The sequence below is a fragment of the Corythoichthys intestinalis genome, chromosome 15 (assembly GCF_030265065.1).
Source record: "Corythoichthys intestinalis isolate RoL2023-P3 chromosome 15, ASM3026506v1, whole genome shotgun sequence".
Lineage (NCBI taxonomy): Eukaryota > Metazoa > Chordata > Actinopteri > Syngnathiformes > Syngnathidae > Corythoichthys > Corythoichthys intestinalis.
In genome coordinates, this window is record NC_080409.1 from 53,626,279 (window position 1) to 53,646,998 (window position 20,720).

Below are 20,720 nucleotides of genomic sequence, written 5' to 3' on the forward strand. Positions count from 1 at the left end.
AAACTAAGAAGCTTTGCTGTTTTATTTTTGGTTTTTTTTGGACGGGCCCATTATGAGGACTTTAATGTCAAAGCAAACATCGACCAAAGCAGCCAAGGAGAGCATCAAGCACGCATTGAAAATGTTTGCTCACATATAGGACTTTAGTTTACACTTTGCGGGAAGTCTTTATATCTTCATCAATTGCTTGCACAGGGGACTGCCCTCCTGCAGATTTTTGGAAAGCGGCCAACGAATACAAAAGCTGTCAGTGAGCTATCCTTAGAGTCGGCGGATAGAATCAAATTAAATCAAATTCCACATACAGTGGTATGAAAATGTATATGAACCTTTTGGGATTTCTCACATTTCTGCATAAAATCTCCATCAAAAAGTGATCTGATATTTGTCAAAATCAAACAGATGAAAAAGCAGTGTCTGCTATAACTAAAACCACCCAGACATTTATAGGTTTTCATATTTTAATGAGGATAGCATGCAAACAATGACAGAAAGGAACTCTCTACCCAAGGGGACATAAACAGCATTGAAACCAATTTTAACCAAACATTTTAATTCCAGGGTGTGCCCAATCTCTGATGAGTGGTTTAAAGCTGCCCTGCTCACTATAAAACACACACCTGGTAAGAAATGTCTTGATGTCTTCAATTGTCATTGTCTGATGTGCATTATAGCTCGGTCAAAAGAGCTGTCTGAAGACCTGCGATCAAGGATTGTTCATTTGTAGAAAGCTGGCAAAGGATACAAAACCATCTCTAAAAGTCTGGATGTTCATCAATTAATAGTCAGAGAAGTTGTCTACAATTGGAGAGAGTTTGGTACTGTTGCTTCTCTCCCAAGGAGTGGCAGTCCACCAAAGATGATGCCAAGAGTTCAGCGCAGAAAACTCAGAGAGGTAAAAGAGAACCCTAGAGTGTCTGCTAAAGACTTACAGAAATCACTGGCACAGTACAATATCTCTTTGCACACACCAACTACATGTAAAACTATGGTCGAGAATGGTGTTCATGGGAGGACTCCACGGAGGAAGCCGCTGCTGTCTAAAAAAACAAATGGTTGCTCGTGTTCGCAAAAGGCACTTCGACACGCCACAGTTTTGGCAAAATATTTTGTGGACTGATGACACCAAAGTTGAATTGTTTGGGAGTAACACACAGCATCATGTGTGGAGGAAAAATCGGAACAGCTCACCAACATCTGCACCTCATCACCTCAGTGAAGGATAGTGGAGGAAGCATCATGATTTGGGGCTGTTTTGCTGCCTCAGGGCCTGAAAAACTTGCAATCAATAATGGAACAATGAATTCTACAGTTTTGCTGGAAAACCTGAGGCCGTCTGTCAGACAGTTGAAGCTAAAAAGAGGATGGATGCTGCAACAAGACAATGATCCAAAACACAGAAGTAAATCAACTTCAGAATGGTTGTGCATGGGAGGACTCCACGGAGGAAGCCACTGCTGTCTTGAAAAAAAAAAACATTGTTGTTCATGTAATGTCAGCAAAAAGACACTTTGACACTTCGCAGAAGTTTGGCAAAATATTTTGTGGACTGATGAAACCAAAGTCGAATTGTTTGGGAGTAACACACAACGCTATGTGTGGTGGAAAAATGGGAAAGCTCACCAAAGTCAACACCTCATCCCCACCGTGAAGCAAGGTGGAGAGAGCATCATGATTCGGGGCTGTTTTGCTACCTCAGGGCCTGGACAGCTTGCAATCAATAATGGAACAATGAATTCAACAGTTTTGCTGGAAAACCTGAGGCCGTCTGTCAGACAGTTGAAGCTAAAAAGAGGATGGATGCTGCAACAAGACAATGATCCAAAACACAGAAGTAAATCAACTGCAGAATGGTTTCAGAAGAACAAAATACACTTTCTGGAGTGGCCAAGTCAAAGTCCAGACTTGAACCCGATTGAGATGCTGAGGCATGACCTAAAGACAGCGATTCATGCCAGACGTCCCAGGAATCTGACTGAACTACAGCAGTTTTGTAGAGAAGAATGGGCCAAGATTAGTCCTGATTGATGTGCCAGACTGCTCTGCAACTACAGGAAGCCTCTGCTTGAAGTTATAGCTGCCAAAAAAGGGGCCAAGAAATGTTAACTCATTTGCTCCCAAAAATGTATAAATACATTCTATTTTTAATTGTTTCAGTGTCCCAAAGACGTTTTACGTTTTTTTCACAAGACACATCTCTAGGTTCTGATTCAACTTCAACCAAAGCACAAAGCTGAAAATCCATTTTAAAGCAATAAAACTGGCCACTGGAGGGCAGTAGCGCATTTGGTAAGACCCCCCCCCCAACCTGATTCAACGGAAGGAATGGCGGGCCGTGGCGCAGGCAGAAGACGACCGAATGGACATCCAGGATGCCAGGCGGCGGACAACTGAGCAGAACAACCGGGACCACCCGTGCAGCGGACGATGCCGTTGAGTCCGTACTTGAAAGACTAAAAAAAAAATCAATTTTTATGAGACAGACGGCGATGAGGGAAAAGTTCCGCGCCCACAACAGTGTAATCTCTCAGTTAGTTATGTGTAAATAAATTGTTACTTTGCTATCAAAAGCTCTATTTGTCTTGTTGTTTATGTTATCTTGTAAGAGGAAAACATTATTCAGATGTTTCGGATGTAACTAAAACAAAAAATAGCTCTGTTAAAGTCGTGTTTGAAATGTATGCGTCTACAAAAAGCTCAATTTCTCTGTTTTTTCATCAGAAATTGGAAAATTGCTCAAACTAAGCTATTTTCTAATGCTGATTTCTAAAGAATGGAAAAAGATTAGGGTTGTCAAATGATTAAAATTTTTAATCGAGTTAATTACAGCTTAAAAATGAATTAATCATAATTAATCGCAATTCAAACCATCTATAGAATATTTTTCTGTAAATTATTGTTGGAATGGAAAGATAAGACACAAGATGGATATATACATTCAACATACGGTACATAAGGACTGTACTTGTGTATTATAACAATAAATCAACAAGATGGCATTAACATTATTAACATTCTGTTAAAGCGATCCATGGATAGAAAGACTTGTAGTTCTTAAAAGATAAATGTTAGTACAAGTTATTGAAATTTTATATTGAAACCCCTCTTAATGTTTTCGTTTGAATAAAATTTGTAAAAATTTCAATCAAAAAATAAACTAGTAGCCCGCCATTGTTGATGTCAATAATTACTTACGCAATTCAATTTTAAATTCAATTTATTCACACACACATTCATATTTACAATGCTCATGGGTGCTGAAGCCTATAAAATCAGTCGCACCCAAGCGCCAGCAGAGGACGGCAAAACTCCAAAAAACGCAATTAACATGTGGCCATTTCACAATACTGTCATTTAAATCTGTCTGAGCGCGGCATGTGCGTTAACTTCGTCAAATATTTTAACGTGATTAATTAAAAAAATTAATTACCGCCTTTTAACGCGATAATTTTGACAGCCCTAGTACAGATATGAACTTACTTTTTTCCTGTTGAAAGAAGAGAGTCTAATCTTTCTTTTGGTGGGTTGTTTATATAGCAATAGAACAGAAATTTCTGTGGGCCTTGCAAAATTAGTCAAAATCCAGTAAAACGGCCAGGAGTGAAGGGGAAACCGGTGAAAATGGCTGGGAGTGAACGAGTTAAATATGTGATGTTAACTTACTTATTTTTCCCCCTTCTGTCATTGTTTTCATCCTATCCTTATTAAAATATGAAAACCCATAAATGTTTGGGTGGTTTTAGTTAAAGCAGACACTGTTTTTTCATCTGTGTGATTTTGACAAAGACCACATTTGAGGGTGATTTTATGCAGAAATATGAGAAATTCCAAAAGGTTCGGATACTTTTTCATACCACTGTGCCATAATTAGTAACTGATCCTGTCACAATTCTTTTCGAACAATATTATTTACCCTCTCACAAATGCGTCTTTCAACTAAAAATGATGCAACCACTTAGGTTGGCTGACTAAATTCTTAATGGTACTTTTAAGTGCTTCGAGTAAAATCAATGATGCGCTGCTTTTTAAGATTACAGCTCTTGCTCGTGAAAGGTGAAATATGTGCCTCGGTAACAGCCGCACATCATGATCTCTGGCATTGGCAGACAGACAGTGAACATTTTGTGCACTGTCATTGTCTTCTGTATGCGTCCCACGCGCACTCATCATCACTCTGTCTTCACCCGCAGGGGCCCTCAGGTGCAGGCAACCAAAGCTGCGGCTGGCGTGAAAAAGTATGACCTCAGCAAGTGGAAGTATGCTGAACTGCGAGATGTCATCAACACTTCCTGCGGTGAGAAAACCCAGCTTGCTTGTTTGTATGTAACATTTACACTTTGGTGGATTCCTCGCAGTCATTTCTTTTTAAGTATCCAGCGCGCTTGCCAAAAAAGCTCAGCCTGCAGCTGTGCGGAGCATGCGGAAAGACCAGATCTTACGCCCGTCAAATGAAAAGACGGATCAGTCGGCGCTCCCGCAGCTGCCGCTAGCTCATTACACCGGCTTTTTTTAAGCGGCGCAGAAAGGAAGTTAGGAAAGGATGACGGACCTCTGCCCTTCCGACTCTTTCCGAGCCAACTTCTACTCAGTCGAGTATGAAGATCAAATGACTTTCCACTGGCTGCCCGGGACATGGCGGGCACCGTTAAGTCACTCGGATACTTCCAAGGACATCTGGATAATCTGTTCACGTAGTGCTGAAGATGCCGCTTACATAAATTACTTTTTGAAGGCCAATTAATGGGAGCGACTTATTAAACTCCCTAAGAGTTGATTAACCCAGTCGGGTTCGGTTTTATATTTATCAACTTGATACCTCAGGGATATTTTAAAAGTCAGCTCGGATTGGAGTGATTCAAATTTTATAGCTCATTATTTTAGATGCTCTATTACATGTGCTCCTTTAGCAGTTCTTTAATGAGCATATAGAACTTTAAATTTCACTCATAGGAGTGTGGACCCGTTAATTGTTACAAATATGTCCATCTGTTTGTCAGTTGGCAAATGTTTTCACAGTTTATGAAGGATGACTAACTTAATTCTGAAGTGTAAACTGTTCCATCGATGCCAGAATCATAAAAGTAAATGAATGCATTCCTGACAAAAGTACAAAAAGTACTTGGCACCCTCAGCCTAATACTTGGTAGCACAACCTTTAGACAAAATAACTGCGAACAACCGCTTCCGGTATCCGTCAATGAGTTTCTTACAATGCTCTGCTGGAATTTTTAGAACTATAATTCTTTGGCCAACTGCTCTCACGGACATCAACACCGCATCCCCACCGTGAAGCATGGTGGAGGGAGCATCATGATTTGGGGCTGTTTTGTTGTTTGAAGGCCTGGACAAAATGAGGAGGTTTTGCAGGAAAACCTGAGGCTGTCTGTCAGACACTTGAAGCTAAAAAGAGGATGGATGCTGCAAATAGACAATGATCTAAAACACAGAAGTAAATCAACTTCTGAATGGTTTCACAGGAACACATTCTCGATTGGCCAAGTCAAAGTCCAGACTTGAACCCCATTGAGATGCTGCGGCATGACCGATTCATGCCAGACATCCCTGGATTCTCACTGGACTACAGCAGTTTTGTAGAGATGAATGGGCCTGATCGATGTTCCAGTCTGATCTGCAGCTGCAGGAAGTGTCTAGTTGAAGTTATTGCTGCCAAAGGGGGGTCACAAAATATAAAATGTGATGGTTCACTTATTTTTCCCCCTTTCTGTCATTGTTTACATCCTATCCTCATTAAAATATTAAAACCTATAATTGTTTGGGTGGTTTTAGTTAAAGCAGTTTTTTTCATCTGTGTGATTTTGACAAAGATCAGATCACATTTGATGGTGATTTTATGCAGAAATATGAGAAATTCCAAAAGGTTCAGAAACTTTTTCATACCACTGTAGCTCGTAAGCACAATTGATTTATACTTTATAGTCCCTTCCACGGACTCCAGTCACAATAATTCACAATAATCCATACGTATAATGGCATGTTTTGTTTGGACAGACATCGATCTGTTGGCGGCCTGCCGAGAGGAGTTCCACCGGCGTCTGAAGGTCTATCACGCCTGGAAGTCCAAGAATAAGAAACGCAACGATGACGGAAGCGATCAGAGGGCTCCTAAATCTGTCACCGACTACGGTTGGTTCACGACCTACTTCCCTCCGTCCTCATTCCAATGCGTGTGAATACTTACGGATTTGTTTATTTTCTCCTCCTCATTTCCCGTCCCTCACGTTCACTGGCAGGGATTAATGACCTGCCTGTAAATAAAAGGCCAGCGCTTGGCAAAATTCAATTAGTCGACAAAATACAGTGGCCAGAAAATGCAGCCGCCTTCTGTGTGCAGAAAAATATTTATTCTAATTAACAAGTAACTGCCAGTCATGCTTTGTCAGGTCTAGCAGACGCTAATGTGACAGCTCACGGCTTTGCTCTTGACACACACACATTGTTTCGATTTTGGCAGCATCCCGCGGATGTGTATTTTGGCTTTTTACACAAGAATAATGGATTGTTATTGGTTGTTTAAATTGATAAGCAATGAGGATAGTATAGACCCTCAGTTGCCCTTTAAAAAGATTGACTTTTTTTATTGTATCTCATGTTTAGATGATGATTGTCAACTTTCTGGAGACTGTTAGAACTACTATTAGAAGAGTGGTGAGCACGTCCGCCTCACAGTTTTTAGATCAATGGTTCGATCCTGGGCTCCAGCCGTCATGTGTGGAGTTTGTATGTTGTTACGACGGAGTCTCATCCGCCATTTTATCTCCAGTCGTGTTTTTTTTCAGTCGCATAAACAGTACCTTATTGTATCTCACGGAAACTTATTTTTGACTTTACTTTATTAATATGACGTGTTCTGACCTTACCAAACGTTGTTCAACTTTTCAGACAGCAAAGAGGCAAATTTTCAAAACGACACACATTTTAAGAATAAAACACTTGGCATCAAACAATTTGTGTTCAAACATCCATCTAGTCTGATTAATATGTAAAATTAGTAGATTTAATTAGCCTAATTTGCCTAAGAAAAGTCTGCTAGCTTAAATGCTACGAATGCTAACGTATTTACAATCCCCAGAGCAAATTGCTCACACGTAACTCCTCAAACTGTGCTCTAAATTTATTACAAATGCATACACAAACATATATTAGCTGAAACAACTTACAGCTTTATGTGGGCCATATTATATTGTATTGAGTCGCTAAAACCAACAGTCTGTCTCGCGCTAGCCATGTTGAATAAACTTCTCCGCTCTCCTCGTATGTTCACGAGTTTCTTGTCGCTTTACCAACGTCACGTCCGCCCGGCGCTGATTGGTCCACTCCGCTGTCTGTTTGCTGTGGCTTGCGCCGCCCTGGGAATTTGATCCGCTGAACAGTCGGCAGACTCTATAGCTGGAACAGCGGTGAGTCTGGAGTTCCAGGCTAGAGCGCAGCTATTCCTTATCCATGTCAGTCTGCTCCTCAGTCATACAAGGCGACAGTTTAGCCTGACCCAACACTGCCGCCAGAGGGCAGTGCATCCTCCATCATTAAGCAAAATACTTTTGGATTGTTATTTTGAGGTTTAGGGGTACTTAAAGAGTTCATTCCAACTCACACGGAAATTCAGATTACGTAGGAACGGAACTCGTTTGTAACCCGGGGACTACATGTATACTAAATTCTCCGCTGGGCTCTTCTCCCTCGACAGCGCAACAGAACCCTGCTCCTACAATGATGGCCCAACACCAGGAAGTGGCCATGAACCGGCAACAGCGCTACTTCCGCATCCCTTTCATCCGGCCGGCCGACCAATACAAGGACCCGCAGAATAAAAAGAAGGGCTGGTGGTACGCTCACTTCGACGGGCCGTGGATCGCCCGACAGATGGAGCTTCACCCAGACAAAAGACCCATTGTGTTGGTGGCAGGTCAGTCAACAATGCGTTTATACAACAGATATTTCATAAAGAAAATAATTTGAGTTTTTTAAAAGCAAAGCATTGTCAGAAAGATTCAGTTCAAACACTGAAAACAACTGAACCATGGATGCAAACACAAAAACAAGATGGCCATGGATACTAACTACTTGTCTTAACAGGTCTTATTTGAAACTAAATACCCACGTTTACAGTATGATAGTCATCCATTTTCATAAAGGTATGTAAATAACGCTGCCATCATGTGGTGTCATAATTATGCTAAATACCATTTGTCTAGTCGAAAATTGCATGTGAATGCCCCCTCAAATCATATTTTTTGCTTGAGAAGCTTGTAGTAGCAAAACAGGAGTGGAAACAAACACACACATCCCAATCCGACACCGTGCCAAAAATATTATTAATAGGCCCAATAATATATAATGTTATCGGATTAATAGGGATGACGTCGTAATTCCTATTATCGGACCGATAATTATCGTGCACCTCTAATATTATTTTTACAAAATATTTTTTTATTTGTACTTGAGTACATTTTTTGGATAACTACTGTTGAGTTAATTATTTTTAAGTCACGCTACTCTTACTTCAGTAAAATTTTTGGCTACTCCACCCACCTTTGGAGAAGCAGAGATGAGGTGATGATGCCATGGCATCAACCCCTCAAAACTAACATGCATTAGTATTATATGTAGGGCTGTCAAACGATTAAAATTTTTTAAATTTTACAGCTTAAAAATTAATTAATCGTAATTAATCGCAATTCACACCATCTATAAAATATGCCATATTTAAATTATTGTTGGAATGGAAAGATAAGACACAACATGGATATTAGAGCTGAAACGAATACTCGAGCAACTCGAGTAACTCGAGTTTAAAAACTGATCCGAGTAATTTTATTCACCTCGAGGAATCGTTTAATTTTGCCAGCTCTAAGCATCACGTTTTGGCCGGACTACTTATAATGCGGGACAACGCTCTGACCTGCGTAGAGGAAAAAGCCAAAAAAAAAAAAAAAAAAAAAAACATACTGCAGCCGACAGCCGCTACAAACTGCGCCGACCTTACTAAAAACTACGCCCGCATGATGCTAGTGGGGTAGCAGGTAGTGTCCGATGCGTCTCATAGATATCGCATGCCTTTAGAACTAGATGCGAAATAATAGACTCGGCCGCGTCTGGGCAGCGTTCGTAAACAGCCGCCGTCTTTACGTTACTGTCGGTCGCTCACGTAACGTTAGCCCTTCGGATGGCTAGGTTTCTATTGATTATGACCACTGTCGATGCATGGCTGACGTGTCTTACATACTACAGGCTTTTTTAATCTGTAAAAACACAGCGCTGTAGAGTGATGAGGGTGTAAAATTAAAACATAATAAACCTAACTGTCAGTTTTAGCTCAGTAGTCATTGCTGAATAAAACACCATGTAGCACTGGTCCCTAATGTGCTCCAATAAAGCAGGTATCAAACATTTATTTAGAACACTGCAAAAAGTGAAAATCCTATCAGTATTTACACTTTAGACTAACTTAAAACTTAACTAGAACTTAAAAATAGCTTGACACAAATGGAAATTCAATTGAAACACGTGGGGAAAAAAACACATAGCTTTCAAGTGATTTGTGTTATCAAGCGTAATTACATTTTTAGGTAAGAAATATGTTTTTTTTAATAAGATCAAGAAGTTTTTTGAGTGAAAGCAGTGATTTTTTTTTTCTCGTCACAGAGATGCACTTGTTGGCTGTTTTCAACAATGTACATCGAAAATAAAGACATTGATTGACTGAAAATGGTTCAATATTAGATTAAATGTCTCTTTTTCTTATGTATATTTATAATTGCTCTTTACCTAAAAAAAAAAGGTTTTATCCGATTACTCGATTAATCGATAGAATTTTCAGTCGATTACTCGATTACTAAAATATTCGATAGCTGCAGCCCTAATGGATATATACATTCAACATACGGTACATAAGTACTGTATTTCTTTATTATAACAATAAATCAACAAGATGGCATTAGCAGTTCTTAAATGTTACTACAAGTTATAGAAATTTTATATTAAAACCCCTCTTAATGTTTTCGTTTTAATAAAATTTGTAAGATTTTCATTTAAAAAATAAACTAGTAGCCCGCCATTGTTGATGTCAATAATTACACAATCCTCATGGGTCCTGAAGCCCATAAACTCAGTCGCACCCAAGCGCCAGCAGAGGGCGACAAAACTCCAAAAAACACAAGTAACAAGTACACATTGCACTGTGCTGTCATTTTAACCCTTTAACACCTAAGCCTATTTTGGCCGAATTTGCATGCCTTTGATGTTGCCTTTATATTTCAAAGAAAAAATTGTTCACAATGGCCAATTTGGGTCCCTTTTTTCAGTACACCTTGAAGTTCATGTCCAAACTGTTTGTTTTCTTCACTGACCAATTTTAATCCACATTTTGGACCCAAAGAGAAAAAACAATCCCAAAATCTTTTTTCAAAATTTGTAATGTTGATGTCCCACTGACAACCAAATGTGCTCCACCAACCATTTGAAGCTTGATAATATTTATTTAACTTGCTAGGATAAACATTCAATAGAAAAAAAATAAGATTGAATAGTTTTATGTTTGACGTTTCAACACAAGCAGCAGGTATGGTCATTGGCGTTTTTGGCCTTTACACATACTATGGTCAAAACAGGTTATATACAGTGCAAAATAGTGAGGAAAAAAAATTATGTTTATCATCCAACACAAAAAAGGGTTTGGAGGATATCTCTTTGTGAAGTTAGGTGTTGTACCCATCACCTTATCAAAAGTATATATGTACATGCAATCAAGCTTGTCGAACACACGTCTACATAAAACTTGAAAAGATTAATCGTGAAGAAAAAATATATATAATATTGAAAAAAAGTATTTAAAAAAATATTGACAAGTAGTTCAGTTCAATTCAGATTTTTCAGGCATGCGACCCAATAAAGTTTTTTTTTTTTTTTTTTTTTTTTTGCGCACTCATTTAAGTGTGTTTTTGAACAGGTCACTGAGCTGCGTCACATACAACGTCACACAGCCTACTTTTTCGCCGTTTGAGCGCTGCTGTCACTTCTACTCGCGGAGAAGCCGACTAATCCGAGGAAAACAACCGACAAATACAGCTCATCCTATTCCTTGAGTTGATGGAAAAATGCATTAGCTTGCGCTAAATTTAGTTTACGATTCATTCTGTACGTTTCAAAGTCGCTCGCTCAATCCAACCGGCCGTTGCTTGCTTTCCGTGTCTCCTTTTCCTTAGTTGGCGCCTAGCTCGGCAATTTATTTAAAATGTTCACATTAGGTTCGTCCTTCTTGACATCACAACGGCTCTTGGGATATGTAGTCTTTTGTGCTGCTTTCGGTTTTGAAAAAGGACAAGAAATGATGGAAATGTGGAGATAGACACATGGTCCATGCAGCGTTTAAATGCAGATTTATGAGTGCAATAAAACTATAAAACTCAAATGACATTATCTCCCGTTTTACTTGGTCGATTGACTTCAAATAAAAACTGGTGTTGACATCAACTTCCATACTTTCAAATGAGACCAACCAGGGGCACGTGGGTGACGTAATTACAGCGTTACGAGCCTTCAAAGATGATATGCGTAAACGTGTCTATCCGACACGTTCGGTGTTAAAGGGTTAATCTGTTTGAGCGGGGCATGTGCGTTAATTGCGTCAAATATTTTAAAGTGATTAATTAAAAAAATTAATTACCGCCCGTTAACGGGATCATTTTGACAGCCCTAATTATATGATTTGTTTTCGTTCAGCACCACATTCCTCAATTCCTTTCCCATTCACATTTCATTTTCCCTGATCTCCACTTTCAACTTCCGGAGGGATTCGCAATTTTCTTCTTTTGATTGTCTCCCACCTCAGGGAAAGATGATATGGAGATGTGCGAGCTGAGTCTGGAAGAGACCGGTCTGACCAGGAAGAGGGGTGCCGAGATACTGCCCAGGCAGTTTGAGGAAATCTGGGAACGCTGCGACGGAATCCATTACCTGAAGAAAGCCATCGAGAACAAGCAGGCGCGGCCCACGTACGCCACCGCCATGCTGCAGAATCTCCTCAAGTGAACCGGCGCGAGGCAACGTATGTCAGAAGGCAAGCGGGATGTGATAGATGATGCAATCTTACCTGTCTCCTTTCATGTCGTGTTGTTTTTAGATGTTGTGTTCACCACCCTTTGAAGCGGCCTTAAAATTGCACCTCACCAAAAAGTCCGACCTGAAACCTTAACGAGCAAGACATTCGTTTGAGTTTTTATCCTGTGTGTGTGTCCTGTGTTGGTTCCGGAATCTTCAAACACAATGTTAGCTTCATCATTTATTCTCATTCCATTTTTTTTTTTTTTGTATTGATGCTCATGTGATATGCAGGAGGATCTTTTGCTTTTCACGTTTGCAGTGTTTGCTTGGTTGTTCTCGCTCAAAAATCTTTGTAATTCCACTGCAACATTAGAGAATAAAATATATTACCGGTACGACGATATTTGATGTGTATGTTTTATTCTTGGTCCCGTAGCGCTTCGCCTCATTAAAGTCAAAGTGTGAAGAATCGTGAGTAGCGCGGCAGTTAGCGGCAAGTAAGTCCTAACTGGACTTGACGTCCTAATGAGCATTGCGGCAAATGAGATTAACGTGCAGATTATTTAAAAGGAAGGCAAATGTACGTCCGATGTTCATCCCGGGCTCGCACGCATACAAGGTGATCAGCGGTGTTAAAGCAGATTAAAGGTTCACTGCAGGCGTTTGTTCTTCAACTTGCACATTAAGTGTGTTTGGGTGAGATAAACACGACTCATTATCTCATCAAAACAGTCATTTGTCTCAATTTAGGCATTTCCAAAAGATTTTTGTTTGGTTATTTATCTAAGGGGAATAGGTACTTTCATACAAATACAGTATACCAAGGAATGCAATCTTTTAATTGGAAAAAAAAAAATTCTTTTTTCAGATGATGTGAATGATAAACACTGTCATTTTGGGCATTTTTTCCTGACGAGGTTAAAAAGAAGCATTTGTCTTAATCAGTGTTGTCACAGATTACTTAAAAAAGTAATTTAATTACTGATTACACCTCAAAAAAGTAATCTAGTTACTTTACCGATTACTTTATTATCAAAGTAACTAAGTTACTTTAAAATCAGTTACTTTTTACCAATTTTTCTCCTTTTGCTACCTCAACATAAAAATGACAACAACAAAATGTCATCACATGTAATTGAATTTTTCACATAAGGCTTAATCTTTGAGTTAGCGGGGGTTTAATTAGTCGATGGACTTGATTTCAACCACCATTGACTCGCGCTAGCTTAGCCACCCCGGAGCCCTGAAACTAACAAATAACTGACAAACTGCACGGAATTTGTTCAAATCAACTCCAACGACTAAATAAACCCCCGCAAACTCCAAGATAAAGCCTAATGTCAAAGATTCTGAACTTCCCCTTTAAAATAAAGACCTAGCTGTTAAAATATTGTCTATAAAGTTGTAAAGCAATAAAACAACAAAAATTAATGAAACGAACAAGAATCCTACAACGTATTTCATAATGGGTCAAAATCATTTTTCGAGCAGATCATTTGACTAGCGCCTAAGACACTAGCTTTTGCTTTGCTAAGTAAAACTACACCTGTGGAAGCAAGATGGATGTTTAGAATTTTTGTAAACCTAAGCTTTCAAACGCAACCAACAACAACTGAGCTTGAACAGTTTTATATACCCTAATTTTCGGACTATAAGCCGCTACTTTTTTCCCTCATTTTGAATCCTGCGGTCTATAGTCCAGTGCGGCTTATTTGTTGATTTATTTGGGTTAATAGGTAACACTTTATTTGACAGCAGCATCATAAGACTGTCATAAGAACATAATAATTATGACATGACACTATCATGGACGTTACTGAATGCTTATGACAGATGTCAATATGTGTCATGTGGCATATTATTTCACTAACTCCATTTATGTCCAGCTCAGATCTTTTACGGCCATTTAAAAGTGAGATAATTTGCTGGATGACACTAACTGACCTCTATTATAAGCATTCATTAATGCTTATGACATTGTCATGTAATAATTATGACTGTCATTTGACAGTATTATGGCACCACTATCCAAGAAAATGTTACCAAATACCATAACTAGCAACTAATGAAACAACTGGAACAGTAACTGAAGAAATAATTAGCACAGAATATGAATTTTGATTGCTATTTACATCTGTAGCACCGCAATGCATGGTAGGAGGAATGTTGGATGAGTGTTGAAAGCAGGTGGCAGCAGAGGTTGACTGTCTCCCCCAAGGGAGCAGTGATGGCCAAATGAAGCTTTTAGAAACAATAAGGCTTTGCACCCAATTGGTTCAAAGCTTAATGGTGGTTCATTTGGTCTCATGACAGTCTTATGATGCCCTTGTCAAATGAAGTGGTACCAGTTAATATCTTTTGGTGTAAATATCCTATAATACAATGTGGACAACTGCGGCTTATAGTCCAGTGTGGCTTATCTATGAACAAATGCCGTTTTCATGTCAAATTTGGCGGTTGGCGGCTTATAGTCAGGTGCGCCTTATAGTCCAGGAATTACGGTACATGTATATATACAGTATTGGCCAAAAGTTTGGCAACACCTCCAAGGTGGATACTTTGAAGAATGTAGAATATAAAACCTGTTTTCAGTTATTTCACTTTTTTTGGCCATTCCACATGTTCGTTCATAGTTTTGATGTATTCAGAGAGGATATACAATAGTAGTGAAAATATATAAAACGTAAAAATGTTTAGGTGTGTCGAAACTTTTGACTTTTGTTTGTCATCAACATGCTTTACCCCCAGCCCCACAAACGTAAAACTCCGCCTATGGTTACAAACAGTGATAATAAAATGTGCATAAAGGCTGGTTACAAACTTTGGAAGTGCTGGCTGTCTTGTTACCTGTAGGCCAGTCATGGCCAAAGTCCGGCCCGGGGGCCAAATGTGGCCCGTGGTCAGATTTCATCCGGCCCCCAGTCGTAAAATCACTAACATCTGGCCCGCACACAGACTTTTAATAAATTGGTCAGCAGTACTGCTTCCAGCATATGAAGTAGCTTACACACTAAATGCTCCTCCTCGTTTACCCACTAAAACGCAGCAGCACTCTAAGCAACATTACTCCGTGTGACCCTTTGCTCCCAATTTTCTAAAATGGCGACAATCAACAAAAACAAGAAAGTTGAGAGCTACAGCCAACGCTTCAAGGATAGGTGGAAATTGGACTATTTCCTCACTAAAATACGCAAAAACTGTGTCTGCCTTATTTAAAAAGAGATAGTCGCTGTTTTTAAAGAGTTGAATGTGAGGCGAGATTACCAAACAAGACGCTGACATATATGACAAGATTACAGGGAAGATATGTAGCGAGAATTGAAACAACTTGAAGGTAGTTTAACTTCACAGCAGCAGTATTTCACAAGAGCCCGAGAGCCAAAAGGGAACACCACAAAGGCTACTTGCGAGATTGTTGAAATTATTAATACAAAAAAATAATAAAGCAAATGTGACACACAAAATTTGCTTAAATATATTGTTCTACATAAAGGACGTCAGCCAAGGTCGGCCCCCCACATTTTTACCACATCAAATCTGGCCCCCTTTGCAAAAACTTTTCGAGTTTTGTCGCGTTGTACTGTAATTCCAAGTGCTTCTTTGTTGATTTAGCGACCGACAGTCATTTTCAGCCAGCGAAAAGTTTACAACACACGGAGAAATTTTTGTCATCTTTACCGGACAGAAATGTGAAGTAATGGCTGTATTTCCAGTGAGCAAAGGCATCCATTTGCAGTATATATCCTGCCTTTCACTGTTAGCCTCGCTGCCTTGTCAGAATGCTATGTTGTTGACCGCCGTGGCAGACAGCCTCAAACAGCATCGTAATACATGTGACCCTTTTTTTTTTTTTTTTCCCCGATGAGAAATGCTCTTCGTACATGACTACAGTATTCTTCATTCTACATACATTATGAGGCAAATGGTAAATGGACTGTACTTATATAGCGCATTTATCTGCGTGGTTACCATGCCCAAAGCGCTTTACATTTGCACACATTTACCCATTCACACACTAACCAAACCCTAAACCATTGGAGGCAAATCGGGGTTCAGTGCCTTGCCCAAAGGCACTTTGACAGTGGGCAGTCATAGCCGGGAATCGAACCACTGACCCATCAGTCCAAGGACAACTCTAGCTACCAACTGTGCCACGGCCGCCACAACAAAATAGAACTAGAAGGCACTAGAAAAACTAACTTTAATCGGATTACTGGCTTGGAAAAATGAAAGCATTAGATTACTCGTTACTGAAGAAAGTAATCAGATTACAGTGGTACACTGGTCTTAATGCACAATGCACCCAACTTTAACCAAGCCAGGACATCTAATATTGGCAAGATACTATACATGTAGTCTGATATTTGTTAAAATCACACAGATGAAAAAACCATCTGCTTTAACTAAAGCCACTCTAACATTTATAGGTTTTCATATTTTAATGAGGATAGCATGAGAATAATGACAGAAGGGGGAAAAATAAGTAAGTGAACCCTCTGTCTAAGAAGACTTATAGGGCAATTGAAACCAATTTTTACCAAACAACTTAAACCAGGTGTGTGCCCAACCACTGATGAGTGGTTTAAAGCTGCCCTGCCCTTAATAAAACACACACCTGGTAAGAATTGAAGAGAAGCATTGTCTGATGTGCATCATGGCTCAAAAGAGCTGTCTGAAGACCTGCGATCAAGGATTGTTGATTTGTATAAAGCTGGGAAAGGATGCAAAACCAGCTCTAAAAGTCTGGATGTTCATCAATCGACAGTCAGAGAAGTTGTCTACAAATGGAGAGAGTTTGGCACTGTTGCTTCTCTCCCAAGGAGTGGCGCCAAGAGTTCAGCGCAGAAAACTGATGGGTGATAAAGAACCCTAGAGTGTCTGCTAGAGACTTACAGAAATAACTGGCACAGTCCAATATCTCTGCACACATCAACTATATGTAAAACTATGGACAAGAATGGTGTTCATGGGGGGACTCCACAGAGGAAGCCACTGCTGTCTTAAAAAAAAAAAAAAAAATGTTGGTCTTTTAATGTTTGCAAAAAGGCACTCGGACACTCTACAGAAGTTTCGGCAAAATGTTTTGTGGACTGATGAAACCAAAGTTGAATTGTTTGGGAGTAACACACAACGTCCTGTGTGGAGGATAAATGGAACAGCTCACCCACATCAACACCTCATCCCCAAGGTGAAGCATGGTAGAGGGAGCGTCATGATTTGGAGTTGTCTTCTGCCTCAGGGCCTAGACAACTTGAAGAATGAATTCCAAACCTTTTGCAGGATAACCTGAGGCCATCTGTCAGACAGTTGAAGCTAAAAAGAGGATGGATTCTGCAACAAGACAATGATCCAAAACACAGAAGTAAATCAACTTCAGATGAACAAAATGCATTTTCTGGGGCGGCCAAGTCAAAGTCCAGACCTGAACCCCCATGAGATGCTGTGGCATGACCTAAAGACAGCGATTCATGCCAGACATCCCAGGAATCTGACTGAACTTCAGCGGTTTTGGAGAGACGAATGGGCCAAGATTAGTCCTGATCGATGTACCAGACTGATCTGCAGCTGTAGGAAGCATCTGGTTGAGGTTATTGCTGCCAAAGAGGGGGTCCACAAAAAATTAAATGTGATGGTTCACTTACTTATTTTGCCCCCTTCTGTCATTGTTTTCATACTATCCTCATTCAAATATGAAAACCTGTAAATGTTTGGGTGGTTTTAGTTAAAGCAGACACCTGTTTTTTCATCTGTGTGATTTTGACAAAGCGCAGAATAACATTTGATGGTGATTTTTTTTTTGCAGAAATGTGATCAATTCCAAAAGGTTCAGATACTTTTTCATACTACTGTATGAACACTGTGTAGCTGCAACATAAAAAAGGCAAATGCTCATAATGCAAAAACATTTTATTATCTTGATAGTAAAATGTGTACAAAAAATAATCTTCAAAGATGAATGATCTGACTGAGAGAAGCTTTACTTTTACAGCACGAACTTTTTTTTTTTTTACGATATCGCCCGCTAATACAGGGGTGTCAAACGTGCGGCCCGACAAGGGGTCTGATCTGACCCACTGACAGGCATGTTGTAGCTCATTCATACTATACAGTCATATTTTTATTTTGACATCGGCGCCGTAAAACCGTAGATTTGTGTGATTGGAGTGCGTGCCCTGCTGTACTTGGCTCACTTTAGTGTCAGCAGTTACATTTGTTCATTCAGCCCCTCCCGGTCAAAATGGATTGGATGTCGAGCACCGTTAATAGCAGCCAGTGAGTTAACAACGAAGTGATTAAAAAATGTCCCAGAATCAACAGGATATGACACCAAATACACATGAAGCAGCCTAGAAATGCCTGAAAAACTGACAGGAAGTGACCTGTAAGTATCTTAAAATTACTTAGAAGTGACACAAATTAAATCATTGTCTGCCATTGACAACGAGACGTCCAAATCACTTATACAGGTGGTCCCCGGGTTACGAACCAGTTCCGTTCCTATGCTGGCAACTTAAGCTGAATTTTCACGAAAATCGGAATTCTCTCTTTTAAGTACCCCTAAATCTTTAGATAACTATCCAAAAAGAGGATACCCTGCCCTCTGGTGGCAGTGTTATGTCTGGCTGGACTATCGCCTTGTATGACTGAGGAGCTGACGGACATGGATAAAGGATAGCTGCGCTCTGCTTTGGCCCACATAAGGCTGTAAGTTGTTTCAGCTAATACAACCACTAGCAAAAAGTATGGAATCACCAGTCTCGGACAAGCAAACACTCAGACATTTTATAATGTAGAACAAACTCAGATAAAAACCTTGAAAAAAAATAATTAGTTCAAAAGGACAACTCTTTAGCCTTCAGAAACACTAAAAGAAATGAATAAAAAACATTGTGGTGGTCAGTAAATGTTACTTTTATAGAGCAAGTGCGGGGAAATGTATATGGAATAACTCCATTCTGAGGAAAGAAAATATGGAATCATGAGAAACAAAGAAAACCATCAAAACACATCTCTAGTATTTAGTTTATGACAGTTTGCAGTCTCTGAGTCATGGACTTAATGAGTATTTTTCATCAATTTGGTGCCAACTCTCTTTGATTGCAGTTGCAGGTCAGAGCCTTGCTGTGGACCATTTTTTTCCATTTCCACCACAGGTTTTCAATAGGGTTGAGATCTGGGAAATTTGCAGGCCATGACATTGACTGGATGAGTCTTTCTCCAAGGAATGCTTGAACAGTTTTAGCTCTGTGGCATGATGCATTGTCATCTTGGATAATGACATATTTTCAATTGAAGGATTGGAAGGCTGTGTAAAATTTCAATGTAAACTTATACATTTATTGAAGATTTAACCACAGCCATCTCCCCAGTGCCTTTGCCTGACATGCAGCCCCATATCATCAAGGACTGAGAGAATTTGGATGTTTTCTTCAGGCAGTCATCTTTGTAAATCTCACTGGAACAGCACCAAACAAAAGTTCCAGCATCATCACCTTGTCAAGAGTCAAGAATCTGCATTGGACAAGGTGTCAAGAGTTAATAATCTGCATTGTTTCTCAAAGCTAAAGAGTTGCACTTTTGAAGTAGTTCATTATTTTTTCAAGCTTTTTATCTGACTTTGTTCTACATGATAAAATGTCTGAGTGAGTGCTTGTCCGAGACTGGTGATTCCATACTTTTTGGTAGGGGGTTGTATGTAATATATATTCACACTACCGTTCAAAAGTTTGGGGTCTAAGCGGCCCCAAATTTTTGAACCGTAGTGTATCATATGTTTTTTTTTTTTTTTTTTTTTTTTTTATGTACACTACGGTTCAAAAGTAGTAAACAAGTTCGGCCCACTTGAGATCTAATTGCCATGAATGCGGCCCGCAAACCAAAGAGCTTGACACCCCTGAACTAACACATTCATTCCTTATGTTTTTTGGAATGTGACAATGGCAAATGAAAATGACATACCACCAAGTGTGTCACTTTGTGAGCAATAATGACCTCATTGTGAGGAGAGAACAGCTGTACAGGACATTTTCCTACCATTCATTATGGATAATAAATATTTGATTCCACATGAAAACAACATCAATCCGCACATGTTGGAATATCCGTAGCGCTCTCTCTAGCTAGACAGGTTCATCGCTATAGAAAGTTCAGGACCTAATACTCTACGGGGGCGTGGCATCAAAGATACAATTAAGCACAGATCCTTGGCGCGCCTCGTTGCCTTGGCAACTCTGGCTGCGGGACTCCACCGCGCCATCACACCACAGTGGCCTCACCGCCCTCGCTGTCTGATGTCCACAGAAGAAAACACGCTCTGTATTCATTTGGTAGTCGCCACGTCTGAGAGAAGCAAGAGGGGATACAATAGATTTAAAAAAATAAATAAATACAATGTTCACACAGTCCTTCTAAAATGTCACGGTTGGGCCGTCATTTTCGAAATATTTCCACATTCAAAGGTCATGTAAAGTCATTTTCATGATTTGTTTCTAAATACATAAAATATGTTTTAATTATTAGGATTATTATAATTAAAATTGGGGTTTTTTTTATGGTTGGGTATCGGCTATTAGGAGGCCTCCAACAGCATTGATGGGACTACAGGAATTGCTGTCAGGTATTCATTAAGGGGCTAGATCAGTCTCAAAAAGATTTGTACT

At 39.6% G+C, this 20,720-nt stretch overlaps 2 protein-coding genes across 8 annotated transcripts in view; one reads left to right on the forward strand and one right to left on the reverse strand.

Annotated features, from left to right (window-relative positions):
• LOC130930694 (unconventional myosin-VI-like) overlaps positions 1-12,903 on the forward strand; it is a 130,649-nt gene extending 117,746 nt beyond the window's left edge. For both annotated transcript variants that reach the window (XM_057858734.1, XM_057858735.1), the window contains 5 exons: positions 4,191-4,294; positions 6,010-6,144; positions 7,706-7,924; positions 11,849-12,064; positions 12,140-12,903. In XM_057858734.1, the coding sequence (XP_057714717.1) occupies positions 4,191-4,294; positions 6,010-6,144; positions 7,706-7,924; positions 11,849-12,048 (658 nt within the window). In that variant the 3' untranslated portion in view covers positions 12,049-12,064; positions 12,140-12,903. The remainder of the gene's footprint in view (positions 1-4,190; positions 4,295-6,009; positions 6,145-7,705; positions 7,925-11,848; positions 12,065-12,139) is intronic.
• A 5,057-nt stretch (positions 12,904-17,960) lies between these two features.
• Positions 17,961-20,720, reverse strand: part of impg1b (interphotoreceptor matrix proteoglycan 1b) — an 84,775-nt gene continuing 82,015 nt past the window's right edge. For all 6 annotated transcript variants that reach the window (XM_057858739.1, XM_057858737.1, XM_057858738.1 and 3 more), the window contains one exon: positions 17,961-20,400. In XM_057858739.1, coding sequence (XP_057714722.1) covers positions 20,317-20,400 — 84 coding nt within the window. In that variant the 3' untranslated portion in view covers positions 17,961-20,316. The remainder of the gene's footprint in view (positions 20,401-20,720) is intronic.